The 23826-nt window shown below is 35.0% G+C and overlaps 1 protein-coding gene across 1 annotated transcript in view; it reads left to right on the top strand.

Moving 5' to 3' along the window:
* Positions 1–23826, top strand: part of LOC148942297 (pickpocket protein 28-like) — a 171897-nt gene continuing 148071 nt past the window's right edge. Inside the window, exon 1 of the mRNA XM_089103145.1 lies at positions 1–162. Coding sequence (XP_088959271.1) covers positions 74–162 — 89 coding nt within the window. The 5' untranslated portion in view covers positions 1–73. The remainder of the gene's footprint in view (positions 163–23826) is intronic.

Raw genomic sequence — 23826 nt, 5'->3', positions numbered from 1 at the left:
CGGTGCGAACAAAAAGCTCCTCCCACTTATTCATGGATTAGCGGGTTAGTCTGTATGCGTCAATCAATGAGAAATGGTTCGAAATTGTATCATTCATAATTTTGAAAGCAGAAAAAAACTTGGTGAGCCAGCCAAGTGGTTTGCAAGTGTCCCATCTCACAGGTATGACTTAATTTATATACAAATTATGACTTAATCTATTATTTACAAACAGTGGACTCAACTGATTGGCCTATGTAGGATTTTATAAAAAAAAAAAAGGGGGCGGGGGGTCGATGAAATTTGTGAAAATAAGGATTTTTTTTTTCTTCTAATAACTGGTAGAATAGGTGTGATGGTTTCAGGGGCGGATCCAGGATTTTTTAGGGGGGGAGGGCGCAAAATAGGTTGATCCGATAAACTTACGTTAGGAACAAGTTTAATTAATGCAAACTTTCGTTAATTAGGTAAATTACGCCACTTTAGACTACAATAGGGGGGCACCCCTCGCCCCCCCCCCTCTGGGTGGGTTATCATTTTTTTTTTTTCACGTCGTGATATTTATTTTCTACGATATTTATTTTCTAGATAAGACTACTTTCGTTTTCAATCAATGTTTTCGTATGAAATGGGCAGACCTTTCCTGAACTTTAAACAATAAACACCTCTGTTTGAAAATCTTTGCACTTTGTGAATTTAGATAGCGATGAGGGTTCCTGATTGATACCAATTTTAGGACTTGGATTTTAATTATTGGTTGCTGTAGTAAAAGTTGGCGCAATAGCCCTATCCAAAAAAATACCAAACGTCTGTTAAGAAGTTTTTTTCGTAAAATTCTTAGGAAATTTTCAGAAAATTGAAGGACATCACACATTTTAGTGGCATATCCAAAATTTTACGGGGCTTTACGTTAGAAAAGCTCCTATTATAGAATATTCTTCCAGTTTGTATATATACAAAGTTTGTATATATACAGTTTATATATATATATATATATATATATATATATATATATATATATATATATATATATATATATATATATATATATATATATCGGCGCGTACAAACAGTTCCTCTCATTTGATCTGCCGTTAGCGGTCCAATTACCCTGGAACACGTATTTTGGCAGAAACTTTCTCAAAATGCCTTTAAAACCAACTCGAGACTTCAAAACCTACTTGTAATTCCTGTAAACATCTGAAGTAATTTATATATATATATATATATATATATATATATATATATATATATATATATATATATATATATATATATATATATATATATATATATATATATATATATATATATATATATATATATATATTTATATATATTGGCGCGTACAAACAGCTCCTCTCATTTGATCTGCCATCAGCGGTCCAATTACCCTGGAACACGTATTTTGGCAGAAACTTTCTCAAAATGCCTTTGAAACCAACTTGAGACTTCGAAACCTAATTTTAATTCCTATAAACATCTAGTAATAACATTGCACTACTAATTACCGATTTTCATGTATGTATTGGAATAAATTAATTTAAAATTAGTTTGTTCAAAATTAGTGTTCCAACGTTGAAGCCGAGTTTCGCGTTCTAGAGAAATCTGACTTGTCTACCCGTGAATATATCTAATGCCGCTTATGTTTTTACGTTCTTCGGAGCACTTGTACCTCGGTCCGGGTTTTTATAATGGGTGAGATAGGGAATGATCATACTGCTAATTCTATAAACTGTGCCCGTAACGTATAACCGGGAGGAGTTTAGTCCTAAATAAATATTTATGCATTGCTAAGTCCCTAATCTTTCCCACCTCACTTTTTAAAATTAAATTCATGCACATATTTCCCTTTTGTACTCTATGCTTAACATCCTGTGCATACTTACAATTCATAAAAAACTTAACTCCTAAGTACACGAATTCTTTTTTAATCTCTATAAAATCACCTTTAAATCTAAATTCATCATCTTTTCTTAATTTTCCACCTTTTCTAAAAACTACAATTACCATTTTATTCTTATTTAACTCTAATCCTTTCATATCCAAATATTCCTCCATTATGTTTAATAATGTTTGCATTTCTTTTGCCGATTGTGCTATGAGAGCAATATCATCAGCAAACAAAAGCATGCAAATTTTTCAAAAACTTATCAGTACTTCAAGAGCGCTTTTCTCCTTGAAGATATCAACAATATCATTAATATACACGTTGAACAAAGTCAGTGACAGTGGTCATCCCTGTTTTAAACCTATTCGCGTCAAAATTCTCCCGGATAACTAACCTAGTATTCTAACAACTAGGCCTACTGAACTATATATTCCTACAATTAATCTAGCAAAACTTATAGGTAATCCGATCTCCAAAAGTCGCTTAACTAGCATAGCTCTTATCACATTATCAGAAGCCCCTCTTACGTCCAGGAACGCTACGTAAATCCTACCACCCCCCCCTTTTTATTATTCCTTTTCTATCTGCGGTCTGTAAAATAAAAACCTGCTCTATTGTACCCCCTTCTTTCCTAAGCTCACCCGGCTCCTCTGTGAATTTCCTCAATTATTCGAGCCATTTTCTTAGCCGACTATCAACTATCTTACCAAAAATATTGCTAACTATGGGATAAATCTGGACCAGTCGGTAATTCGAGAATTCTTTGCTGTTTCTTTGTTTTTATAGTGGCACAGCTATAGATGTTGTCCATTCTATTGGCCACCTGCACAATAAAAATGTGTGGCTGAAAACGACAGTTAAAACGGGTATGCATACTTCTTTTGCCTTTTTCCCTACTCGTAGTGGAATTCCGTCTCGAACTGTTGCTTTTCTTTTGCTAATTTCATAGCCTCCCATATATCCTTCTCCGAAATGGGGGCTATCAATTTCGTGTCTCCTTCTGTCATGGGTCCAAAAGGTCTAATTTCTGGTAAAATTTTTTGGAGATCTTCTTTGATTCCGTGTACATTTATCGATTGTGTCCTGAGGTGCTGTTCCCACTCTTCAGGTTCTAAAGAACATGTCTCGTGTGCCTCTCCCTTCAGCGACCTATGTACAGCTTTCAAGAATTGATGTGTATCTTTTTCCCTGAATTGCTTAATAAGTTCTTTTTCTTTCTTCGCTGCTTCGCATTGTTTATTCTCTCTTATCATCTTCTTAGAACGCTTTCTATTATCTCTGTAATTTTTTAATTATTCTTTATTCCTTGCGGTTAGGATGAGCGTACTTTCCTCAGGCTCTCTTGTACAATGAGTCAAAGACTCTCACATTCGTATTAAAAACATGTCTTTGTCAATTTCTTCTCTTTCCATAGTTCCCCTCAGTGATTCTTCTAAACTACGTACTGCTTCACTTACTTTGCCCACTTCAACTAACTCAATAATCTTCTCCATCTCTTTCTCTAAATTTTCGTTTCCTACATTAATCTTAAATAAATCTTCATCATGAATATCAACTGCTATCTCTGTGTCTCTGTTTCTCTGTGTCTTAGACTCTAGTTTTTACTGCAGATATTTCCGACTTTATTACCGTCATTTTAACTCTTAATTCATTTGACAAATGTTGTATTGCCCCGCTTGCTGAGTTCTAAGCCTCTTGTGGGCTATTTAGCTTCGAATCCAGCACTTGTAACTTTTCCAATAATGCCTGAATCGATGCTAAAATCGCTTCCGTCATCTCGTAGCCTAATGAATAAGCAAAAAACGTTTGGCAATCGTTAAGATAGACGATTCTAATATATATGTATAAATAATTATGTATGTATGGACATTTATATAACACTGGGTCCGACACGGCTAAGCAGCAGTCTTGTATATACTGATTCTCATTGTCGCTTGTCTTCTAACAGCAGGATCTTCTTGATGTCATGAAGTCACAATAGGTTTGATACAGCCATCCTCTGAAAAATACAAGTTCGTCCTTAAATTGTAACCTATCAAGATCAATTTTTGTTGCCAGAAAAGTCAATACGCCAGTTTTAAGAATATAAACAACTACTATGCAGCCGATTTCTAGGCTTGGCCCTGACACTCTGCATGCAGTAGGCTTGTGTATATTAATTCTCGTTATAAGTAGGAAGCTCTGAAAGAATCACCTTTGTTTTGCACTCTTTCCTTGGAAAAATGGAGGGCTCCATAGGGAATACATTTAACATTGAAGGGTCCCAATGATTTGTAATTTACACTTTCGTAGTTTATGACATCTTTGTAATATTGCACAGGGTTGCGCCAAACTGTTTTGCGCCACATTTTGTTGGTGTTGAAGATTGGGAGGGCGTTGTTGCTCTAACATAAAATCTCTTTCTTCTTCACGTTCATTTTTGACTTGCTCTGATTTTCACTGTTAGTTGTCTTTTAACACTACACTTCATTGTTCTACCACATCATTTTTGAAACGTTTTTTACATTCAGTTTCTCGCTGTTGCTTGTAATTCTTACTGTCGCTTATCTTCTAATCGTATATTTCTTTGTGCTCTCTGTGGAGCATTTTTTAACCAACTATTACATTTCTCTTCACTTCATTAATTCTTTCTGCTCTTCGTTGTTGCACGTCTTATAACCACAAAGTTCTTTGTTCTTCACTTTCGTTTTTGACTCGTTTTAATTTTTGCAACCACTTATCATCGAACCATATAATTCTTTGTTTTTTACTAATATTTTCGACTTATTGTAATTCTTGTTGACACAAATGTTCTAACTCTATATATCTTTGTTCTTCATTTACGTTCATCATTACTTAATATAAAATTTCATTAGCTACTCAGAATGGTCTTGTCCTGTTTGACGGTCAAGGTTGTTCTTTAGTCTTGTAGGCATTATGAAACTGTTGGAAACGCCTTTTGTAAATGAAATATTAGGAAAAACCAACTGTGATTCAAAAAAACATCCCAAAAAGTTTACTACCGATAAAGAAACTAAACAAATAAAAAGAACACCAAAATAAAAGGCTCAAAGAGATTCGTCTGGTATCCATAGGACTCCAGAAACTGTTTTCACTCAGTAGCTATAAACTTAACATTCAAATACTTCAGAAGACAGTTCAAAACACAACAGCTCATTTCCATCCATGCTTATTTCAAACATCTCCAACAAACCTCTTTCAAGTGACAATTCTAAAACGTTCTTAAAGCCAGAATATTTATTCTACTTGTACTTTTACTTTTTCCAATAAACCATGATCTGATATATTTGATAACGCAAAACATGAGATAAAAGAAAACAATTTGTTCAGCTGAAATTAAGGAGCAACATTAAAACATAAAACGAACAGAAATTATTCCATACATGAGGTGTTGTTTTTTCCTGGAAACCCCGTTCTTCAAGCTAAAGTATCTAAACACTTTTAAAAAAGTTCTTTATTCTATTAAGTGATCATTGTGTTTCAGTAGTTGTTATAATTTCAGTAGTCGTGTAAGAATTCAGACAAAAACTCTAACTTTAGCGTAAAGAGCAGGGTATTCAGAAGGAGACAACACCCTTCATATACGGAATTATTTCTGTTCTGTATTTTAATGTTGCTCCTTACTTTCAGTCAAAAAAATTTCATTAATTGTTTCATTTAATTAGTTTGTTCATTTAATTTCTGATCGTTTTGCAAAAAAATGCCGGGTAGCCCACCCCCCCCCCTTTATGGAAATTTCATCAAGTATAATTACTCCGTAGAAAGCTCTCCTACGTAAAATACTTTCTGCTCACGACAAAAAAATTTCTTACTCACTGTTCCGCCAGAAAAACACTCTGAACATTTTTCAATTCATACCTGAAACTATTACGTGGTAAATTTTTCTCAGTTTCTCAGTTACATCTTTTTGGTTACTTATAAAGCGCACTAAAACAACTAATTTCCTTGTAAATAAGCCCTCTCCCTATCTTCTAGGACTATTGGTTCAGCACGATCACCTTCTAGGCTCGTAAATTTTAATGGTTAACATTAAACTTAATGTTTCTTAAATATTTCAAACTAGCACTAAAATCCAATTCTTTAGATGTATGTGTTGTTATCAAGATACCGTTTTTTAGAGCTTTTGTTAAAATTGGGCCGAGTCGCTCCTTAGTTAAAGTTCGTTAGCTCAAACTGTTTGATACAAAAAGCTTTAGCAAACCTTCACTGGCAAGAAGTGCTGGTCCCAATTCCTGTGTATCTAGTTCAAGTTTACATGCTCCTGAAAAGCCGGTAAATGAGTCAACAGAAACAACTTCTCGTTTGGGAGAATAATGAAAGTCTGAAGCCTCAAAACGGTCCTCATTATCACCATGCACAGCATCTTGAGCCTCTGAAACAAATCATAAATAAAGGGGACATAAGACACATAAAAATAAAACTCAGTTTTTAAGTATATATATATATATTATTGTACGAATTTGAATGTCAAAAGCAAAAAAAAAATGAGCATTAGACGAAAATCAGGGATATTAAGAAAAAAGACAAATGATTCCTTTTCCAACCTAGTTTGTTTCAGGAAAATGATAAATTTGAGAATAAAATATTGGGTAAATAATTTAATTTAAAAATATTATTTGAAGTACGGTTTGACGAGCACAAAAACTAAAATGTTGTAAAATATTAAACTACGTAAAGCAGGTAAGTCCGAGTAATAGTCCAGTAATTTTTGCTAAAACAGGGCAAGAATTTGAGACAATCGGGCATAAATTTGCAAAAGCCTTTATTATGACACCGTAAAACATGTCGGAGTCGCAACTGGTCGCAACTACAGACTGCATAGGTCAAAGGTAAAAAATTGACGTTTTGCACGTTTTTTGTAAAGGTCTTATTTTCTGTGGGTTTTATGCCATCTGCATTTACTAAAAGTATCGTATAAAACTAGCTTCTCAACAGTTTTTTTTTGTACGATCAACTATTTTTAAGATAGAGGGCAGTGATTGCATGGTATTTGTCTATAATGAATTTAAACGAATTCTGAGGTAAAATTTTATCTGTCTCTTACAAGTCTTAAATCTGTGTATTCCCATCTGAATTCAAAATTACTACAGAGCGAGTTCCACTCCTGCGAGTTTGTTGATATTATTACTCCTGGCGTTGATATTATCAGACGCATACTAATTCCTGCCATTTTAAATGGCGTTCATTTGGTTTTATAGACGGTTTTATTTACCATTTACAAACATATTGTTTGTTTACAGTTTTTTGGCAGAAAGTGAGCCAAGTGCCAATCTGTCTAACTTAAAGTTCGGAGGCATGACTGAACATATTGTTTTGAATCCGGAATTAAATTCTACATTAAGGTCGTCGCTTTAGCCATTAAGAGCCGAGACAATTGTCGGAAAGGCAGTGAGTTTCTTCACCCACGACCCCACTTTAAAAGCAAAAGAGGTATTGCATGGCGATCTTGCGATCAGTTTTAGACAATATTGCGATCAATCAAATGTCAAAGGGACGACGATAACATTTTAGATTTATGTAAATTGCTACTCTGGCTAAAGAGAAACGAGTCATGCCTATATTTGTAATTTATTCGCCGAGTGGCATAGCCTACCCGTTATTGGTGATGCGTTACTACTTCTGTGGTCTCACAAGTGAATAAACTCCATCGAAAATTTGACGGGCTTATACAAGCAAAGGTAAATAAACAGAAAGTATCGGGCTTTACTAGCCCACACACACCTCCAAATTAACTCCAGCGTAACACGAAGCCACTCACTTATGCTGCAGTCTTGAAGAACTGTCCGAAATTTTTTTTCACCAGAACAGAGGCAGCAATTTGTAGACCGTCTATGTCCGGTAGCTTCAAAAGATATAAAACAGCTAAAGCGTTATCATGACAAATATAAAGTTGTCGTGCGAGCCAAACATGTGTCAATTCTATTGCTGAGAGTGAGAAAATCCCAGCCAAATTTAAGTGCGTCAGAGAAGTCTTCAGCTGTCATTGCAAGTTTTCAAAGCGTTCCAACAGAAATAGATGAGTTCAAGCTCATGAAAAGTATTTTTAACTGCTCTAGAGTAGTTCGATGTTGCAGATCTAAAGCATTTAAAGTTTATTTTGAACACCAACTTCATTTGCAGACATTCCTGAGTGAATCTATCAAAATACACTAAGAATGAAACAGTTTATTTTCATGCCAAATATTTTCATGAAAATTTTAATTGTCACCAAGTTGGTCACATAGTAATTAAGTGTAATAATATGACCCTTTGTTCAAGATACGGTTCTGCCGAGCGCACCATGAGATTCCACCAGGGATCTCTACTAAACAGTACCAAGATGTGAGATTTGTTCCATGGAACACAAACGGTTATTTGTTAGATTCAATATCAGTATTGGAAGGTAAGCTGCTGGATAATGGTTCAATGTGTATTCAGGAGCATTTCCTCACACATTCTAGTCTTAATTCAGTGGACATGAGTAGAGACTTTAGTACCCTTTCTGCTTCCGCAAGGCGTGTTTATTCCCGAGGTCGTCTATCTGGAGACCTGGTAACTTTAGTTTCAGTGAGTATTCAATCAAATTTGTTCAGTTCTAGTCATACTTTTCTAGCAGTGAGGGCAGGGTCTTGCGTAGTGATAAATGTATATTTGCCCACTAATCATCAAAATGAAGAATCAGAACGACTATTTGCAAAAGCCTGTGAGACATTGCATGAGTGTATTAGACAAGTTCAAAAATTTAATATCCCTTGTGCTGTTGTTGGGGACTCTAATTGTGAAATTAATTTTTCAGAATCAGCCGTATCACTTCGCTCTCCCATTCTCCGTGGTATTTTTCTGATGAGGTAATTGTGCAGCCAAAAACTGAAACTTTCACGTATATTCACACTTCACTCATGCATCAAATCTAGACCATGTGGTTACTTAGATTGATTTCCCGATTTCTGTAATACTTAATCGCGAATTATCGGACCGCCTTCTCATAGAAGCGTCTGTTAAACTAGATTCAACACTTACACCAATGAACCAAGACACGCCCAACCTTAAGTGGTTTTCAAAGATTGACTGGGAAATGATTTGTTTCCTCCTATATTAAGACATTTTTGATACTATTTGCAAGAAATTGACAACCTTTTTCCGCTTCTTTGGAAATCTTGCTTTATTGATGAAACCGAGATACATATTGCTCTTAATTTTTATTTGTGTTTAATTTTATTTTTTTAAATCTTAATTTTTATTGTGCTGAGATTTGCTACGCTCTAAGATGTGCCGTAAAATCAGCGATTCCATTTAGAAAAATCCGCATCGGCACTCAAGTCCTCGATCCGTGAAAAAGTCAAAACTATAAGTTTAATGTTACCCATCAAAAGTTAGGAACCTCAGAAAATTTGCTTAATTTCCAAAAAAGGGGGAAAACATCTCCGGAAAGTCGAGGAAGCTTATTGAAAAGTACACCATCAGATTCAGCGTATGAAAGAACACTAGTGTATAGGTTTCATGCGCGTTTATTTGTTGTTGTTTTTTGTTCTTGCGAGGGATGTTCATATCGAATCGATAGTCCAAGAAGATCAGAAGAGCGCTCATTTGAAGGTAAATTAAAGTTTTAGTACCCTTTTTAAATGGCCAAAAAGATTTTTGGGCAAATAGCCTCTTCTCACGCCCTTTTACCTCCAAAGTCGTCGGATCAAAATTTTCATATGGTCATTTTGCTCAAGATAGTTCAAAGGTCCAATAACTATACCCTTAGGGATAACATGACACCACACAGCACCTGGTGAAAGGGCTGCAAGTTATAAAATGTGTCCTTTGTTTGAATATAGCGAATTTTCATATTCTTCCCAAGCAGAAAAGTCATGGATTCGTGTTTATCTGTTATTGGCTTCTTTGTTATCGTCTTTTTTCAGAGGTGATTATATCAAACTAGTGGCCCTAGTAAACTGAAAAAGAGCTCATTCGGACGGTGACATCTATAGTGCTTTTCCAGCAACAAATGAGATGGCACCAAAGAAAAGGGGCTTTTTTGCCGTTTTATTACGCAAACGAACAGTTTTGGCCTGGTGAGGGACACCAGGTAACAAGTCTAAGAAAGATTATCGAAAGGTGAAGTATTTAACTTTTTGATTGCATAAGCCGTAATGCTAAACGTTGGCACGTCCGTTACTAAAGATACACGTAGGAATAATCCATACAGAATGGACGGTTAACATAAAAAATCATTTTTAATCTTCATTCGACTGAGTCGATACCTTCTAAGCTGCATAAGTTTCTATACAATGGTATAGAGTTGCGCATTCAATATTAACGAAGAGTAAATATAAATATGGACAGAGAGGGGTGAGTGGGGAATCCCTAGGTTTGATTAGGCCTGCAATATGCGTTCTGTGGGATGAAAGCTACCCATTCATTCCCTTGTAGCTCTAAAATACAAGATTTCATTCATAGACTGAGCTAGACAGAGGGAAGAAGGACGGGGGACGAATTCCTTAAAAAAAATATTTATTTGAAGAACTCCCAATTTCCCATTAAGAACTCCTGATAAATTGGATGAACAGAAAAATTGTTGCCCTAAAATCAATTGTTCCTGCATCAGACCTTCTAGAAATATTTTGAGGGATGTACTTGAATACTCAAATATTAAAGGGAACAATGGGATTTAGGAGGGGGCCTGATAACATCCCTTAAATTTAAAAGAGCTCTGGTTCAAACAAAATTTTCTAGGAAATGTAAACAATGAGTAACTCTTGTCAACAGAAACTGAGGCCCTTAACAAATTTTTTTTTTTTGTATAGCATATAAATCAGGCGGCAGCTTCAAATACCCCCCCCCACGCTATTGACCATCCTGTAAGCATGAACTGATTAATTGTTTATTCTGTAGATGCAAAATTCAGTGGTTTTAAGTTGGATGATCAAAAATTAGTAGCACACAAAATTTCTTAATTTTTAGAAAAAAAGGATGAACACCCTTTGAAAGTGGGATGGGACCTTGATAAATAAAAAACTTTGCAATATAGTTTAACATGTCTGATAGCTCGAAATCTAATTAAATTAAAAAAAAATGTTTTTCAACTGAAATCAAATAGCAACATTAAAATTTAAAACAAGCAGTTATAATTACGTATACGAGGGGCGTTGCCCCCTCTTTAATACCTCGTTCTTTGTGCTACAGTTTTTTAGAACTTTTTAAACAGCGTCCTTTTGTTCTAATTAAATAGCCCTTGTGTTTCATGAGTCATTATTAAATAATTGGGACAAAATTTAAACCTTAGCGTAAAGATCGACGTATTGAGGAGGGGGAAACCCCCTTTATATACATAATAATTTCTGTTCGTTTTAAGTTTTAATGTTACTCCTTACTATCAAGTGAAAAAACTTGTTTTATATTTAATTTAATTTCTGACCGTTTTTTAAATAATATCAGGAAATCTGGCCCCACCTCCACGGAGAAACCCTATTCCCACGGAATTATCCTACAGACAATTCAATCCCGGTGAAAATTTACCTTGGACAACTGATTTTAACCACTCCACGAGTCAAATTGAGACGGGAAGGAGAAAGTAAGACGTATAAAATTTCCACAGTGTATAATTTCCCGTGATAAGTTTACTCACAGGAAACTTCCCTCATCAAGTAAAATTCTACCTCTGGAAAAACCTAACGCAGAAAATTTCCCCCCCCCATACAAGTAGGTGTCCGTAAATCCTAATAACAAAAAATCTGCACAAACACTGATCAAATTGTTTAACTTAACGCCCTGGCCCCTGGGGCTGTGGAGGGGGGTAATTTTATACCCACGGATTTATTTACTGGGCATTTCAACTATGATGAATAAAATGTCAATCTCAAAATTATGATTGGACGATTTTTGGAAAAAAAGGTGGGGGAGGGGGCCTAGTTGCCCTCCAATTTTTTTTGGTCACTTAAGAAGGACACTTGAACTTTCAATTTCCGTTCGAATGAGCCCTCTGGCGATATTCTAAGACCACTGGGTCAATACGATCAACCCTGAAAAAAACAACAAAAAAACACGCATCCGTGATCTTTCTTCGTGATCTTTCTTCTGGCCAAAAATATACAAAATTCCACATTTTTGCAGATAGGAGCTTGAAACCTATACAGTACGGCTCTCTGATACGCTGCATCTGATGATGTGATTTTCATTGGGATCACTTGACTTTTAGGGGTAGCTTCCCCCTTTTTCAGAAAATCAGTAAAAAAAAATTCAGGCTCGTAACCTTTGATGGGTAAGATTAAACCTTCTGAAATTTATATATTTGAAATCAGCAATAAAAGCCGATTCTTTTGATATATCTATTGGTATCGAAATTCTGTCTTTTATTGAGCTGGGTCGCTCCGTACTTAGAGTTCGTTACCACAAACTGTTTAATTTTGAATTATATTCAGCTATATAAAAAAATATTTTCCCAATTAAGTTTGCTCGTCACCGTGCAGGCATTATTGATTGATAGACAGTTTATTGATATATTGATATAGATATATTGATATTTATTAATATAGAGATTATTGAGTGATGAGAGTTTCTGCTTCGCTCAATTCTATTTGGAAATCACTTGCTCCCCCAAACAACACATCCTCGAATACTCCCAAGGCTTCTGATATCCTCCTATCCAATGGGAAAACACATTTTTTGCATGAATCCGTCGCACAAAATCTAACTTTATATTATAAATATGAATCCAAACTTGATGAATTTCTATCTGTTTCCCAGAGTGTCATATCTCTTTCACTATGTTGTTACAATGCAAGCGATAACGATGGCAGTCTCCAAGCTGAAACCGAAAGCTTTGTTAGTCATAGATACTATTAGTGTGTCTCATGTTATCTGTAAAACCCCTTGCTCATGTCACACCTAGGATTATTTATGCTGATGATTTTTGATACTTTTAAATTACCGTTGTCTTTTTGCATTGGTCATCTCACTCCTATCCCCTAGAAAGGAAATCTAACATTCGGCGTTCTACTTTCAGGCCTATAACAATCTACTACATTCTGTAAACTGTTTGAGCTGTTTTGCTGATGAGTTAAAGGAGAAATGTAGTGTTCCACCATACCAGTTTGGATTTCAGAATAAATAGGGTACGTTGATGAATTTAGTGTTGTAGTTAACGCCCTAATGGATATGAATAGTATTGCTTCTGTTTATTAGGGTGCGCTTCAAGGTTCTATCACTTTGTCGACTTTTTTTAATAATGGTTTCTTAGACACTAAATCAAAATGCATATACTCATGCATTGAGGCAGTATAAAAGGTGACACTTGTCTGTTATGTGGATGATGTCCTTAATCTTACCAAGTCATTGCAGCGTAACAAAGAAAACTTCAGCATACTTAAGAGCGAATATTCCAAATTGGGGCTGGAATTTAAATCTGACAAATCTGAGGATTTTCTATTTAATTGGGGTAATTCGGATCCCACACAACTATTGCAGCTGGGACATTCTTTAGGAAAGTCAGTTGATAAACTTGTTTATCTTAGTATACATATTGAAACATCTCTGAGTCACACCAGTTGGATGCTGATGTCCAACCTTGAAAAAATATGTGGTGCGTCTTATCCTTCGGTTGTCCGATAAAAAAAGTATCGATCGAATAATCCTCACTAAACTGTATAATTCAACAGCACTACCACATTTTATATACACAGCACGATTTTGGAAGATTCTTTCAAAAACAGATAAACGTAAACTCAGTACAGTATATTTCAAATTTACAAAGTATTTACTTCATTACCCATATCGACCCAAAATCCAACATTAATCCGCAATTATAAAATAGCTCACCAAGCGATAGACTATGAGCTCCTCATGCCATCCTGGATGCCGTCCTGGCTAAGTGGTTGGTTCGCTGGGTTGGGAATCCTTTGTCCTAGAGGCATGGGTTCAATTCCTGGCGTGGCCGGTTATTTGGTTTTGGGCGGCGGTCAGTAGCGTGACTGTGAGCTCAGCCAGAGTCAACACTACTCAAAATGGGTACCTGGAGAAACCTGGGGAAGGTAAGCAGGAAGGGTGTACGAAATCAGAGGATGCCTGGCCCCTAAACTCCTATTGCGCCTCCTAGCTGAAGGGCTACGAAACGGAGATCAGCACCGCCGGTTTGGACCTTAAGGGTTTAGTGGCGTCATACATACTCTAAGGAGCCCTTGTGGGAGGTGATCACTTGGAAATATTTCATTAGATTTTAAGCGATTTGTTTGTAATTTTACGACAGCTTGCATTTAGTAATGACAATGTTGGATGTACATGGACCCTTGTTTTGGTTGATTATTTGGTTATGCTGTTTTGTACTATAAAAAAAGATACTTGATTAACGTCAAGGTTCTATTCAAGTGATTATTTGTATTAACGGCTGAAGTAGGAAAAGTTTTTTTTTTTTAATTATGATTAATGAGTTTGTTTGCAGAATGCATAAAAAACAAATTAGAATTTATAAATGTTTTTTTTTTCTTTGGATTAGAAGAAAAGTTAGAAGTTACAATATTTTTCTTTGGATGGAATAAGACAATTGTAAAAAAAAAAAAAAAAAAAATGCTAGATGATTTGATTACTTGGTGTCCAGAAATTCAAAGAAGTTTGAGGTGTCAGGGAATTAGGGCCAAATTAGCGTCTGCCTTCGACCCAAAACAAATCAAAGCCTATTTATTACAAATAAAGAAAATGAGTGTTAATCCAATTTATGTACCCTAACTTAAATGGTGTTTAAACAAAACATGAATTCATATACGTTAAGAAATTTTCTACCCATTGGTTTTCAAAATAGGGGGGAGGGTATTACTTGTTCAAGCAGAGGAAAATCGAAATCTTTAAAAGAATTTATTAAATGCTAAAAAAAATAATAGACAAAAAAAAAAAGTTCAACTGGTCTTCTAGCTATAGAGCAACTCTAGAACAGCAATTTTCCCCTATGCTTCCTAGGGAGTAAATTATTTGACCTTATTTTTACCAATTTTACTAATTGAGTTTTTATTTTACCGTAATTTTACAACACTAGAGGGGGACTGGTTTCCTTCCCACCATTTTTCATTGTCCCTCTCAACATGCCTATAAAATTTAAACTTAATACCTTCAGTCGTTCTTAAGATATTACAAATACACCTTTTTGAAAAACTCGATGCACATAGTATTTTTTGTATTTAGTTAAACATGCCCCAAAATATTCCCCGAAATTTTGCCTTAATAAACATAACCTTTTCGAGAGCAATTAGAATCAAACCTTCCCTCTTTTATAACAACAGGCCTTACAATTAAAAAAAGGGGCAAATTGGGTAATTTACAGTCCTTGCCCTAAGGAGCTGGAGGGGGGGACTGCATCCCGGGAGGCATAGTTACTAGATCTTTCATCTATTTTGAAAAAATTGTGTTTTCAAAAGTTTAATCAGTTCTGAGGGGATAGGGCATCTAAAAATTGCAACGGGGCTTGCAGTCCTTCAATTTTTTACAACATCCCCTGTGAGTTTCAACTGAATATCCTTGCCCGTTCATTAGATATTGCTTATGCGCCGTTTTGGCAACCAGCATATAGATAGTCTGTTTTGATTTTGTTCAGAATGTCTCTCCAAAGCTTTGGAGGTTCATGTCATTCCCATAGGCATATTTATTTGACCTTTTCAAAATAGATTATTCAGAACAAGAAACTATTTCAAACTTTGAAAGAATGTTTCTTGAGAGAGACCAGAAAAAAAGGGTGTAGGAGAGGCCCGGCACCTCTCGAACCACTTTCAAATACCCCCCCCCCCAATACACATGTCCTGAAAGTTTAAATTTCATACTCTCAGTCGTTATTAAGATACTGCCGATCTGCTTTTTGACAAACTCAATGTACATAGTACCTCTTGATTTAGTTTAAGATACTCCTCAAAATTCTCCAAAGCTTCAAGGTTCAAGGTTTAATTTTAAAATATCTGTACAAAATAGACATAAATACAGGGTAAACGCCGGAGACACAAGGTCGAATGACAAAAACCCGGTACATTAATCGGAATAAACCTGTTTGACAACAAAAAAATAAATAAGAGTTATTCCATGACTCACCAATAGACGGGCACCCACCCCACAAACCCCCCGACACCGGGCAAAGATCCACCGAAAATACCAATAAAAAAAATACAATAACAACGGGCGAATAAGGGTAACCGATGACCGGCAACTCACAGGGCAAAACACCCAACAAAACAATATTATCAAATGTACCCAGATTTTCAATATATTATTAATTCTTAAAATTATTTATAAGGATAGAATGAAGTTGCTTTTTTATATTTGGAAGAGATTTGCTGCAATCAATAAATGGTAGATGAAGACACCATGAACCCGTGATTGAAAATAATGGCGAGAACCGTGATCTCTCTGTGCTTAATTTTAGGTGCTGAATGTTCCATTTATGTCGGATTTCATAAGAATGGGCATGTTGCACAGGGAAAAAATTATTCGAACGAAAGTACGTAGGTAGTTCCGACCGGTCATATTTTACCTTAAATAAAAAAGAATTGAGGGTGAATATCTGTGAAACAGGCAAAATATTAGTTAGAAGATATAGAGTTTCAGTTTTACTCTTATTAGGTTACGAAGACGGTGATGGTAAATATTTCTTTAAAATTAGAAGAGCCCGGTTTTGAAGAATTTGTATCGGTTTCACATGACATCTGAATGTTGCCAAATATATCAGAGGGCAATACATAAGATGGGAATGAACCAACGCAAAAAAAATGAGACGTAGGATTCCATATGGAAAAAAATGCTGAAACCTTCGCATTATACCAACCCCCTGAGCAACTTTAACCCGTAATCTATTACAATGTTCATTATATGATTGCTTTTCATCAATAATAATACTAAGATATTGGAACGAAGTTACCCTCTGAATTTGATTGTTTGAAGCAAGATCGAATTTTGTTGAAGTTCCTTGCGCATTGTGCCCAATTCCACTATAAATGATAAATTTGGTTTTTGAAGCATTTAGTGACAAACGATTAGCTTTTAGCCATACAAGAAGTTGTGAAAATACGATTTGCAGCTTCTCATTGAGATCCTCTTCCGAATATCCAGTAAGTGATGATCCGGTATCATCAGCAAAAAGAACATTCAGACCAAGGTTTTCTGTCGCTGATGGAAGGTCATTTATATATATTATAAAAAGCAGGGGTCCCAGGATTGAACCTTGCGGGATACCAATATATGACGACAGACATGGATCCGAAACTGTGTCGTTGATCATAGTCACTTGGGAGCGATGACTTAGGTAAGATGCGATAAAATCGTGCGCTGGTCCTCGTATCCCACCGTGGTTTAATTTATACAACAATATTTCATGGCTTAACGAATCGAAAGCCTTCTCAAGGTCCAAAAATATACTCGCCGGGATCCATTTTTTGTCCAGACACTCGTAAATAAATTGTACCATAATTAATATAGCATCCTGCGTACTATGCTCTTTTCTAAATCCATATTGAGTTTTTGAAAAATAATATTTTGAACAGAGAAAATTATAAATTCGATTATAAAAACATCGCTCCATTAGTATAGAAAAACCTGAAAGGATAGAAATGGGTTAACAATTTGAGCTATGAGTCCGGTCACCACTTTTATATACCGGTAACACTTTCGCTTTTTTAAAAGAATACGGAAAAGTTCCCGATCTAAATGACAGATTTGTTAAATGACACATAACTTTATTAATACTAGGTAAAAATGGCTTTAACAATATTGGTCGACGACTCATCAATCCCCGGGGAATTTCCATTATTTAAAAGCTTAACAACCTTAGCAAGCTCTTCTTGTGTTACCGGAGTTAAAAACATAGAATTCTCAGAGGGACTTCCTAGGTACGTAGGATAATTACATTGCCCATGGGACATATTATGTTGGAGCTTATTAGCTATTGACTGCCCGATTGACACGAAATGAAAATTTATGTAATTTGCCATTTCTAGGTTCCTTTCAATTGTATTACCATGGGCATCCCGTATTTTGATGGTGAAGAAGACGTCCGCGATCGATTTAAACATGAGTTGATTAGTTCCCAAGTTTTCTTTGGGGACTTACTTACTTCATTAAAAGAATTGAAATAAAATTTCATTTTAGCATTACGTATTATTTTTGAAAGTAGGTTTTTATAGTTTTTGAAGGTTCTTCTATTTTCTTCACTTTCGAAAGATATTAAAGTTTTATAGAGATTGTTTATGTTTTATTGACGTCAAAAGGGCTGGCGATATCCATGGTTGGATGGGTTGATTATAATTCCGTTTTCTTTTTTTTACTCTTGTGCACGACTCATCAAGTGCAGCATGAAATCCCTCTAAAAAATAATCCGTCGCAGAGTTTATTTCATCAGAATCAAATACAGGAGACCAATCAGTTAAATTCAGTTTATCCTTTGAACATACTAGATTTTTTTATTAATAATCCGGGTTGCTGTTTCTGGTGATTTTATTTTATGAATCTGGTATCTCACATCAGAAATAAAAAAAAATGATCAGAGAAATCCGTCAGAACAACCTGTGAAGACGTGGCTGGTGTTGTTAAAAATATGTTGTCAATGAGAGTTGCACTAGTCGATGCAACACGTGTTGGAATTGTACACGAAGGAATTAGGGAATTTGATAACATTAATGTAATAAATTCTGCTGTATGGGTATTTTCTTTAAATTCCTACAGATTTCTATTATAATCCCCCATACCTAAAACATACTTATCATCCAGAGATGACAGTAAAGACTCCAGAGATTGCCAAAAAAGTGGTATTGGGGCCGACGGGGGCTTATACACAACAAAAACTTGAATTTTTAGTCCCAAGCCGACATTCAACCGCCTGTATTTCACACACTTTTTCAACATTATATTTTTCCAGTTCTGGCAGTCGCTCAAACTGCGCTCCATCATTAAAAAATTACCCAAGGCCACCTTTGTCATGGACTAGTCGATTCTTATCAATGAATTTATATCCCGGGATTTTCACATTATAATGGGTCTTATCATTAATAAATGTTTCACAAATCCCCAAAATGTCAATTTGATTTGCTGGCAATAAATTTGTTAGTTCATCAATAGAACTCATGAGTCCTTGTACATTCACAAACTCCATTCGCAATGAATTATCTTCAAGTCTGTTTATTTCATCAGGAGAAACGTACGATGACGGTTTTATTTTAGAAAAAGTGTTCTTTTCTCTTTGACCAAATACATGAACAGTTTCAGAAAGTAAGGATAGGTTAAGGGGTTTCTTCTCCAAAGCTACTAGTCTAACGGTCCCCTCCGTACCCGCACACTTTAAAGTCAACTAATTAATATTCGAAAGATCCCACCCCGCGCCAGTAAGCCCGCGTGATAAGGAGCCCGTACCACTGCCGATTCATGAAAACCTACTATGCTTATCATCCTTCAAGAAGACCAAAATTGAGAAGGTATAAGTAGAACAGAAATAACTGGGGTAGAAATAATCAAAATAAAATTGAACCGAGCTAGCCTAAATAACACATCAAAATAAAAAATCAACATATCTCAAACACAAAAACGAAACAATTATCAATCTAGAGCGGGATTGATCTAACATCATACACTAGTCGTCTTTAATATTTCTTATGCTTTTGCCCACTGCGACTCAGAATCCGATTTATACTCTAGCCAGAGTTTAGCCCCTTTTTGTTTCACTCGTGTGAGTTGTGCGGATCCATTCTCACGCATTTCCTTACCCTTAGACAGTAACTCGTTTCTAATAGAGTTTAATTTGGGTGGCAAGTCCGTGCAAATCCGGACCCCAGTTCCTTTCAGCTTTGATATTGAACTGAAGATTGATAGAATATCTTTTTCTGTAGACACTATTACAAAACTGGAGGGGTGATCGGCTTACGGCTAGACACATTTTACTTCTGAGGCACTCGGTAGCACTGTGATATTTGGATTTTATCAATCATTTCCATTTTTGATGTAAGTAACGTAGGCACATTCGTGAGAACTGACTGTTGGTTTATCTCTTCCGGTTATCCGAAGATGATTAAGTTGAGTTTGCGGTCTTTTACTTCGATTTCCAGCAGTTTCGTTTCGACTGTATCAAACTTTGACTTTTGCTCCTCAAGCTGGCTTTCTAGACTAGCAATCTTCGCATCACGAGACTTCGATTCATTTTTCAAAGTCTGAACCGAAATCGAGGACAGTGTAACAGCAAACTCTTTTTGTTGGTTAATTATGAGATCCAGTTTCTTTCCCAGTACCTTCATTCCATCATCAAACGTTTTCTGGCTGACTGACGACATATTTCTCTAGCTATAAAATCCGCTCTCAGGTGAGATTTATGTTTTCATTTAGAATTTCATCAAATACAGACTTACTGGCAAGTATCCAAGCAGTATCCAAATGACAGAGACTGGTCTAAGACCGGTATAACTAGTTAATTAAGTTCACTCGTTGAATGATAGATCGCTATGTCTCTAATTAAAAGATTCTGACGTCACAGCTATAACAATTCACTAATACACAGTAGTGGTCAAACTTGTTAGTTACGCAAGCTAAGCTGTTGATATTTTAAGCATGTGATTTACCCGACTGAATTGAAACTTATTTAGCTGTTAACTCTATGAACTCTAATTCGATACTTCACCTTAATTACCTGGGCAATTTCAGATACTCCCCCAATCAAAACTTTCCCCTTTAACAAATGATAAACTTTTCATTTATACAATGTATAAATTGCCCACTTAAAAAAAGTTTCTCTGGGGGGGAAGGGGGTGTATGGAAATGAAATCCCTGGAGGCATATCTCTTACACCATGTGAATAGATTTAATAAAATAATAGTTACAAAATTTCAACAATTTTTAAAGAGAGGGGCTAATAGAACAGGCAAGGGAAGGAGAGGCTGGTTGCCCTCCAATCTTTTTCAGAATCCCCTCCACATCCCTTGAAAATTTCAACCTAATACCTTGAGCCGTTCAATAGATATCGTTGATATATCTGTTTCAAAACCAGCAAGGGAAAAGGTTGTTTTGATTGTGATTGGTATCCCTCTCCAAATTAACGAGAATTTCACAGTAATACTTTAAGCTTTTTTGGAGATCCAAGATCAAATATGTCTTCTTTTCTTCATAAAAGACCTTACATGTTAACAATGGACAAAACTTGCAACTCTTGCACCAGGGACTGATAAGGGGGGGGGGGTTCAATCCTGGAGATAAAGTTATTTCACCTTTGCACTAATTTTAAAAAAATGGCTATATAATAAATTTGATGATGTTGCATTTGGAAAAAAAAGGTTTGGGAGGGGAGGGAGACAGTGCGAGGGGGTAAGGAATGGTAACTATTATCTCAATCAGTCTTAAAGGTAAAATGTTATTTCAAAAACAAATGTATTGGAACTATGAAAATTTTCCCAAAACCCATTAAAAATGCCATCAGATCCAAAAAATTTGCATTTAAAACTACTTGAAATTAAAACTTCAAACTGGCAAGAAAAAAACATGGGCTTTTGTTGTACAATGACTTTTACTTTAGAATAGCTGAATCATTGGAATGGTTCTGGTAATGTTTTTACCAAATTTTCTAAATCTAAAAGCCAAGAAGACTGAAATGCAAGTTACCCCCCCCCCCCCACTGTTGAGTTATTCCAAAAATTATTATCATTATAATGATCAATTTCACTTATTGTTAATAACCTTGTATGCTTCTTTGTAAAAAAAAAAAAAAAAAAAAGGAGATAAAGAAAAATGTCCTTTGAAAACATACAGTCTAAAAATAAGATGGTTTCATATAATGCAATTTCCCATTCCATATAAGCGAAGTTGAAAGCATACATGCATCAATGAACAATTTAAAAAAAGATTAGGTGATAATGTGAAAAAAGCTTGGAAAAACATGTGCAAAAGAATATATAGAAGCAACATTTAAGGGAAATCAAGAAGAAAAAGCTTAAATTTAAAACAAGCTATTTTGATAAAATTTAAATTAAAAGTTTCATGTTTTGAGCCAGTGAATTATTTTATTTAAAATAAAGTATTTAAAATAAATGTATTTGAATTATGGTAATGTTTTTTTGTTTTGTAAACAATGGTGAGGAAGTTATAAGCTATCCAAATAAACCATTTTGAAAATCGGTATCACACAACTAAGACAAGAGATAGTGGTTAGTCTGCAAAACAAAAATTTTGGCTGACCCATTAAAACCTCTAGTATACTGGTAACATCCTTTTTTTATAATACCTGCACACAAGGAAAAAAGAGAGAAAATTATTCTGCTAAAGGACTGAATCTGAGAAAAATTTGCAGATTAATATGTCCTGTAGCATCTAATGTCTTCTAAACTAGAACATCATATTCATAAAGTACTTCCATCACATTAAACAATTGCTTAATTTAACAAAAATTGGGAATCTATTTAAAACCCACTTATGTGCAAAATTGCCTTCAATTATTCAACTTAATTCCAACCCCCTGAATTCTTAAGGGTTAGTTCCAAGTGTGTATGAAATTTCATCCTTTTCTTTTCACAGAGGAAAACTAGAATAGAACAAGAAGAAAAAAAAATTGAGATATTTTGAAACACAAAGCAGTTTTTGTTCTATTTAAGAAACTTAATTGGATAACTTACCATTTTTAATAATTGAAGATACAAAATGGATAATGATTTAAGCCATGTTCGGAATTTGAAGCAAGTGCATAATACAATCTCAGAACAGAGGTAATGCCAATTATGGAACATAGAATACCATCAACGATACTTGTATATTGTACATCTGTTTTACCCAGGACTGTATAAGCACAAACCACCTAGAAACCGACAAGTTATAATGACACATTTCAAGTAGTGCAAAACCATTTTTCTTAAAACACTGTCAAGCATAAGTTGACCTCCCTCAGCAATCAAAACCATTATATTTATGATCAATTTTCATTTGTTTTTTGAAACCAAGAAAGTTAAATTTAAAAATTTCTAAGTTAAATTTAGATGTTTTGATCTAAGGATTCTAGTGCGGAAAACAGGTGCAATAAAAAAGTGATACTTTCGCAAACGGAATTAAAGTTAAAAATGGGTGAAGGAACATGTTTGGAAGCTGGTTCAACTGCTTTGTCTGTGTTTATGTCTCTGGGGATGACTTGACTCCCTGTGAGTAAAAGAGAGTAAGTTATGAAATTTACCTATTGTTTACATATTGTGTTTGCTAGTGGGCAGTGTCCAAAACGTTTCTGTAGATGTGGATTTCATATGGGGGAAAGAATTTTCCAGATGGAGAATTCTCTTTAGGTAAGGAATTTTCAGCAAAGATTTTTTGTGAGGGGGGCAAACTTCCTAGCACAATTTTAAAAACATTTGGAAACTAAACAATTTTTTCAGCTAAAAGTATATGGTGGGGGGGGCTGCTAACTTTTCAATACATTTTTCCTTATGTAAGAAGTTTGACTTTAGTCCCAAATTTTTAAGTATAACTGCAGCAAAAAAACTGTTGAATTGAAATAAGAAACTTGTCAACAATTTATCAATCAATCATTATTTCCAGCCTTATAGAAATGAAAATTTCACAAAATCTGAGAAAAAGTTTTGAGTCAGAATTTTCCACTGAATTCTATAGTAGACTATGAGAAAACAAAGATATCCTACTGATACTTTCCCTACTATGAGAAGTGTTGATATACCTTATAAACAATTGACAATCTATTTAAAACTCGCTCATAACCTGGCCTAAATTAACTTTAGGGCACAGCATAGGATTTAGCCTGATTCCTGGATGAAGGACTGAGACACAATTGCAATGGTGGCATTTGATTTTAAATGATATTTTTTTTTCTAAGCATGTTTCTTTTCTGTATAACACAAAATATTGTTCAATTATAGCAGGGTCTATGTTTATCTGCTCAATATTTTTGATTAACATATAAAAAAAAGCCAAATTAATAACAAAAACAACACATCCAACCCTATGCAGCTTTCAAAGCCTTTATCAAATAAAAAAGCCGAGTTACATAAGAAATAAAAAAC

Source organism: Artemia sp. Qi Xiang Cuo, chromosome 17 (assembly GCF_049724085.1).
Source record: "Artemia sp. Qi Xiang Cuo chromosome 17, ASM4972408v1, whole genome shotgun sequence".
In the NCBI taxonomy this organism is placed as follows: Eukaryota; Metazoa; Arthropoda; class Branchiopoda; order Anostraca; family Artemiidae; genus Artemia; species Artemia sp. Qi Xiang Cuo.
Note: the sequence above shows the minus strand (reverse complement) of the source record. Positions and strands in the feature narration are given on the sequence as shown.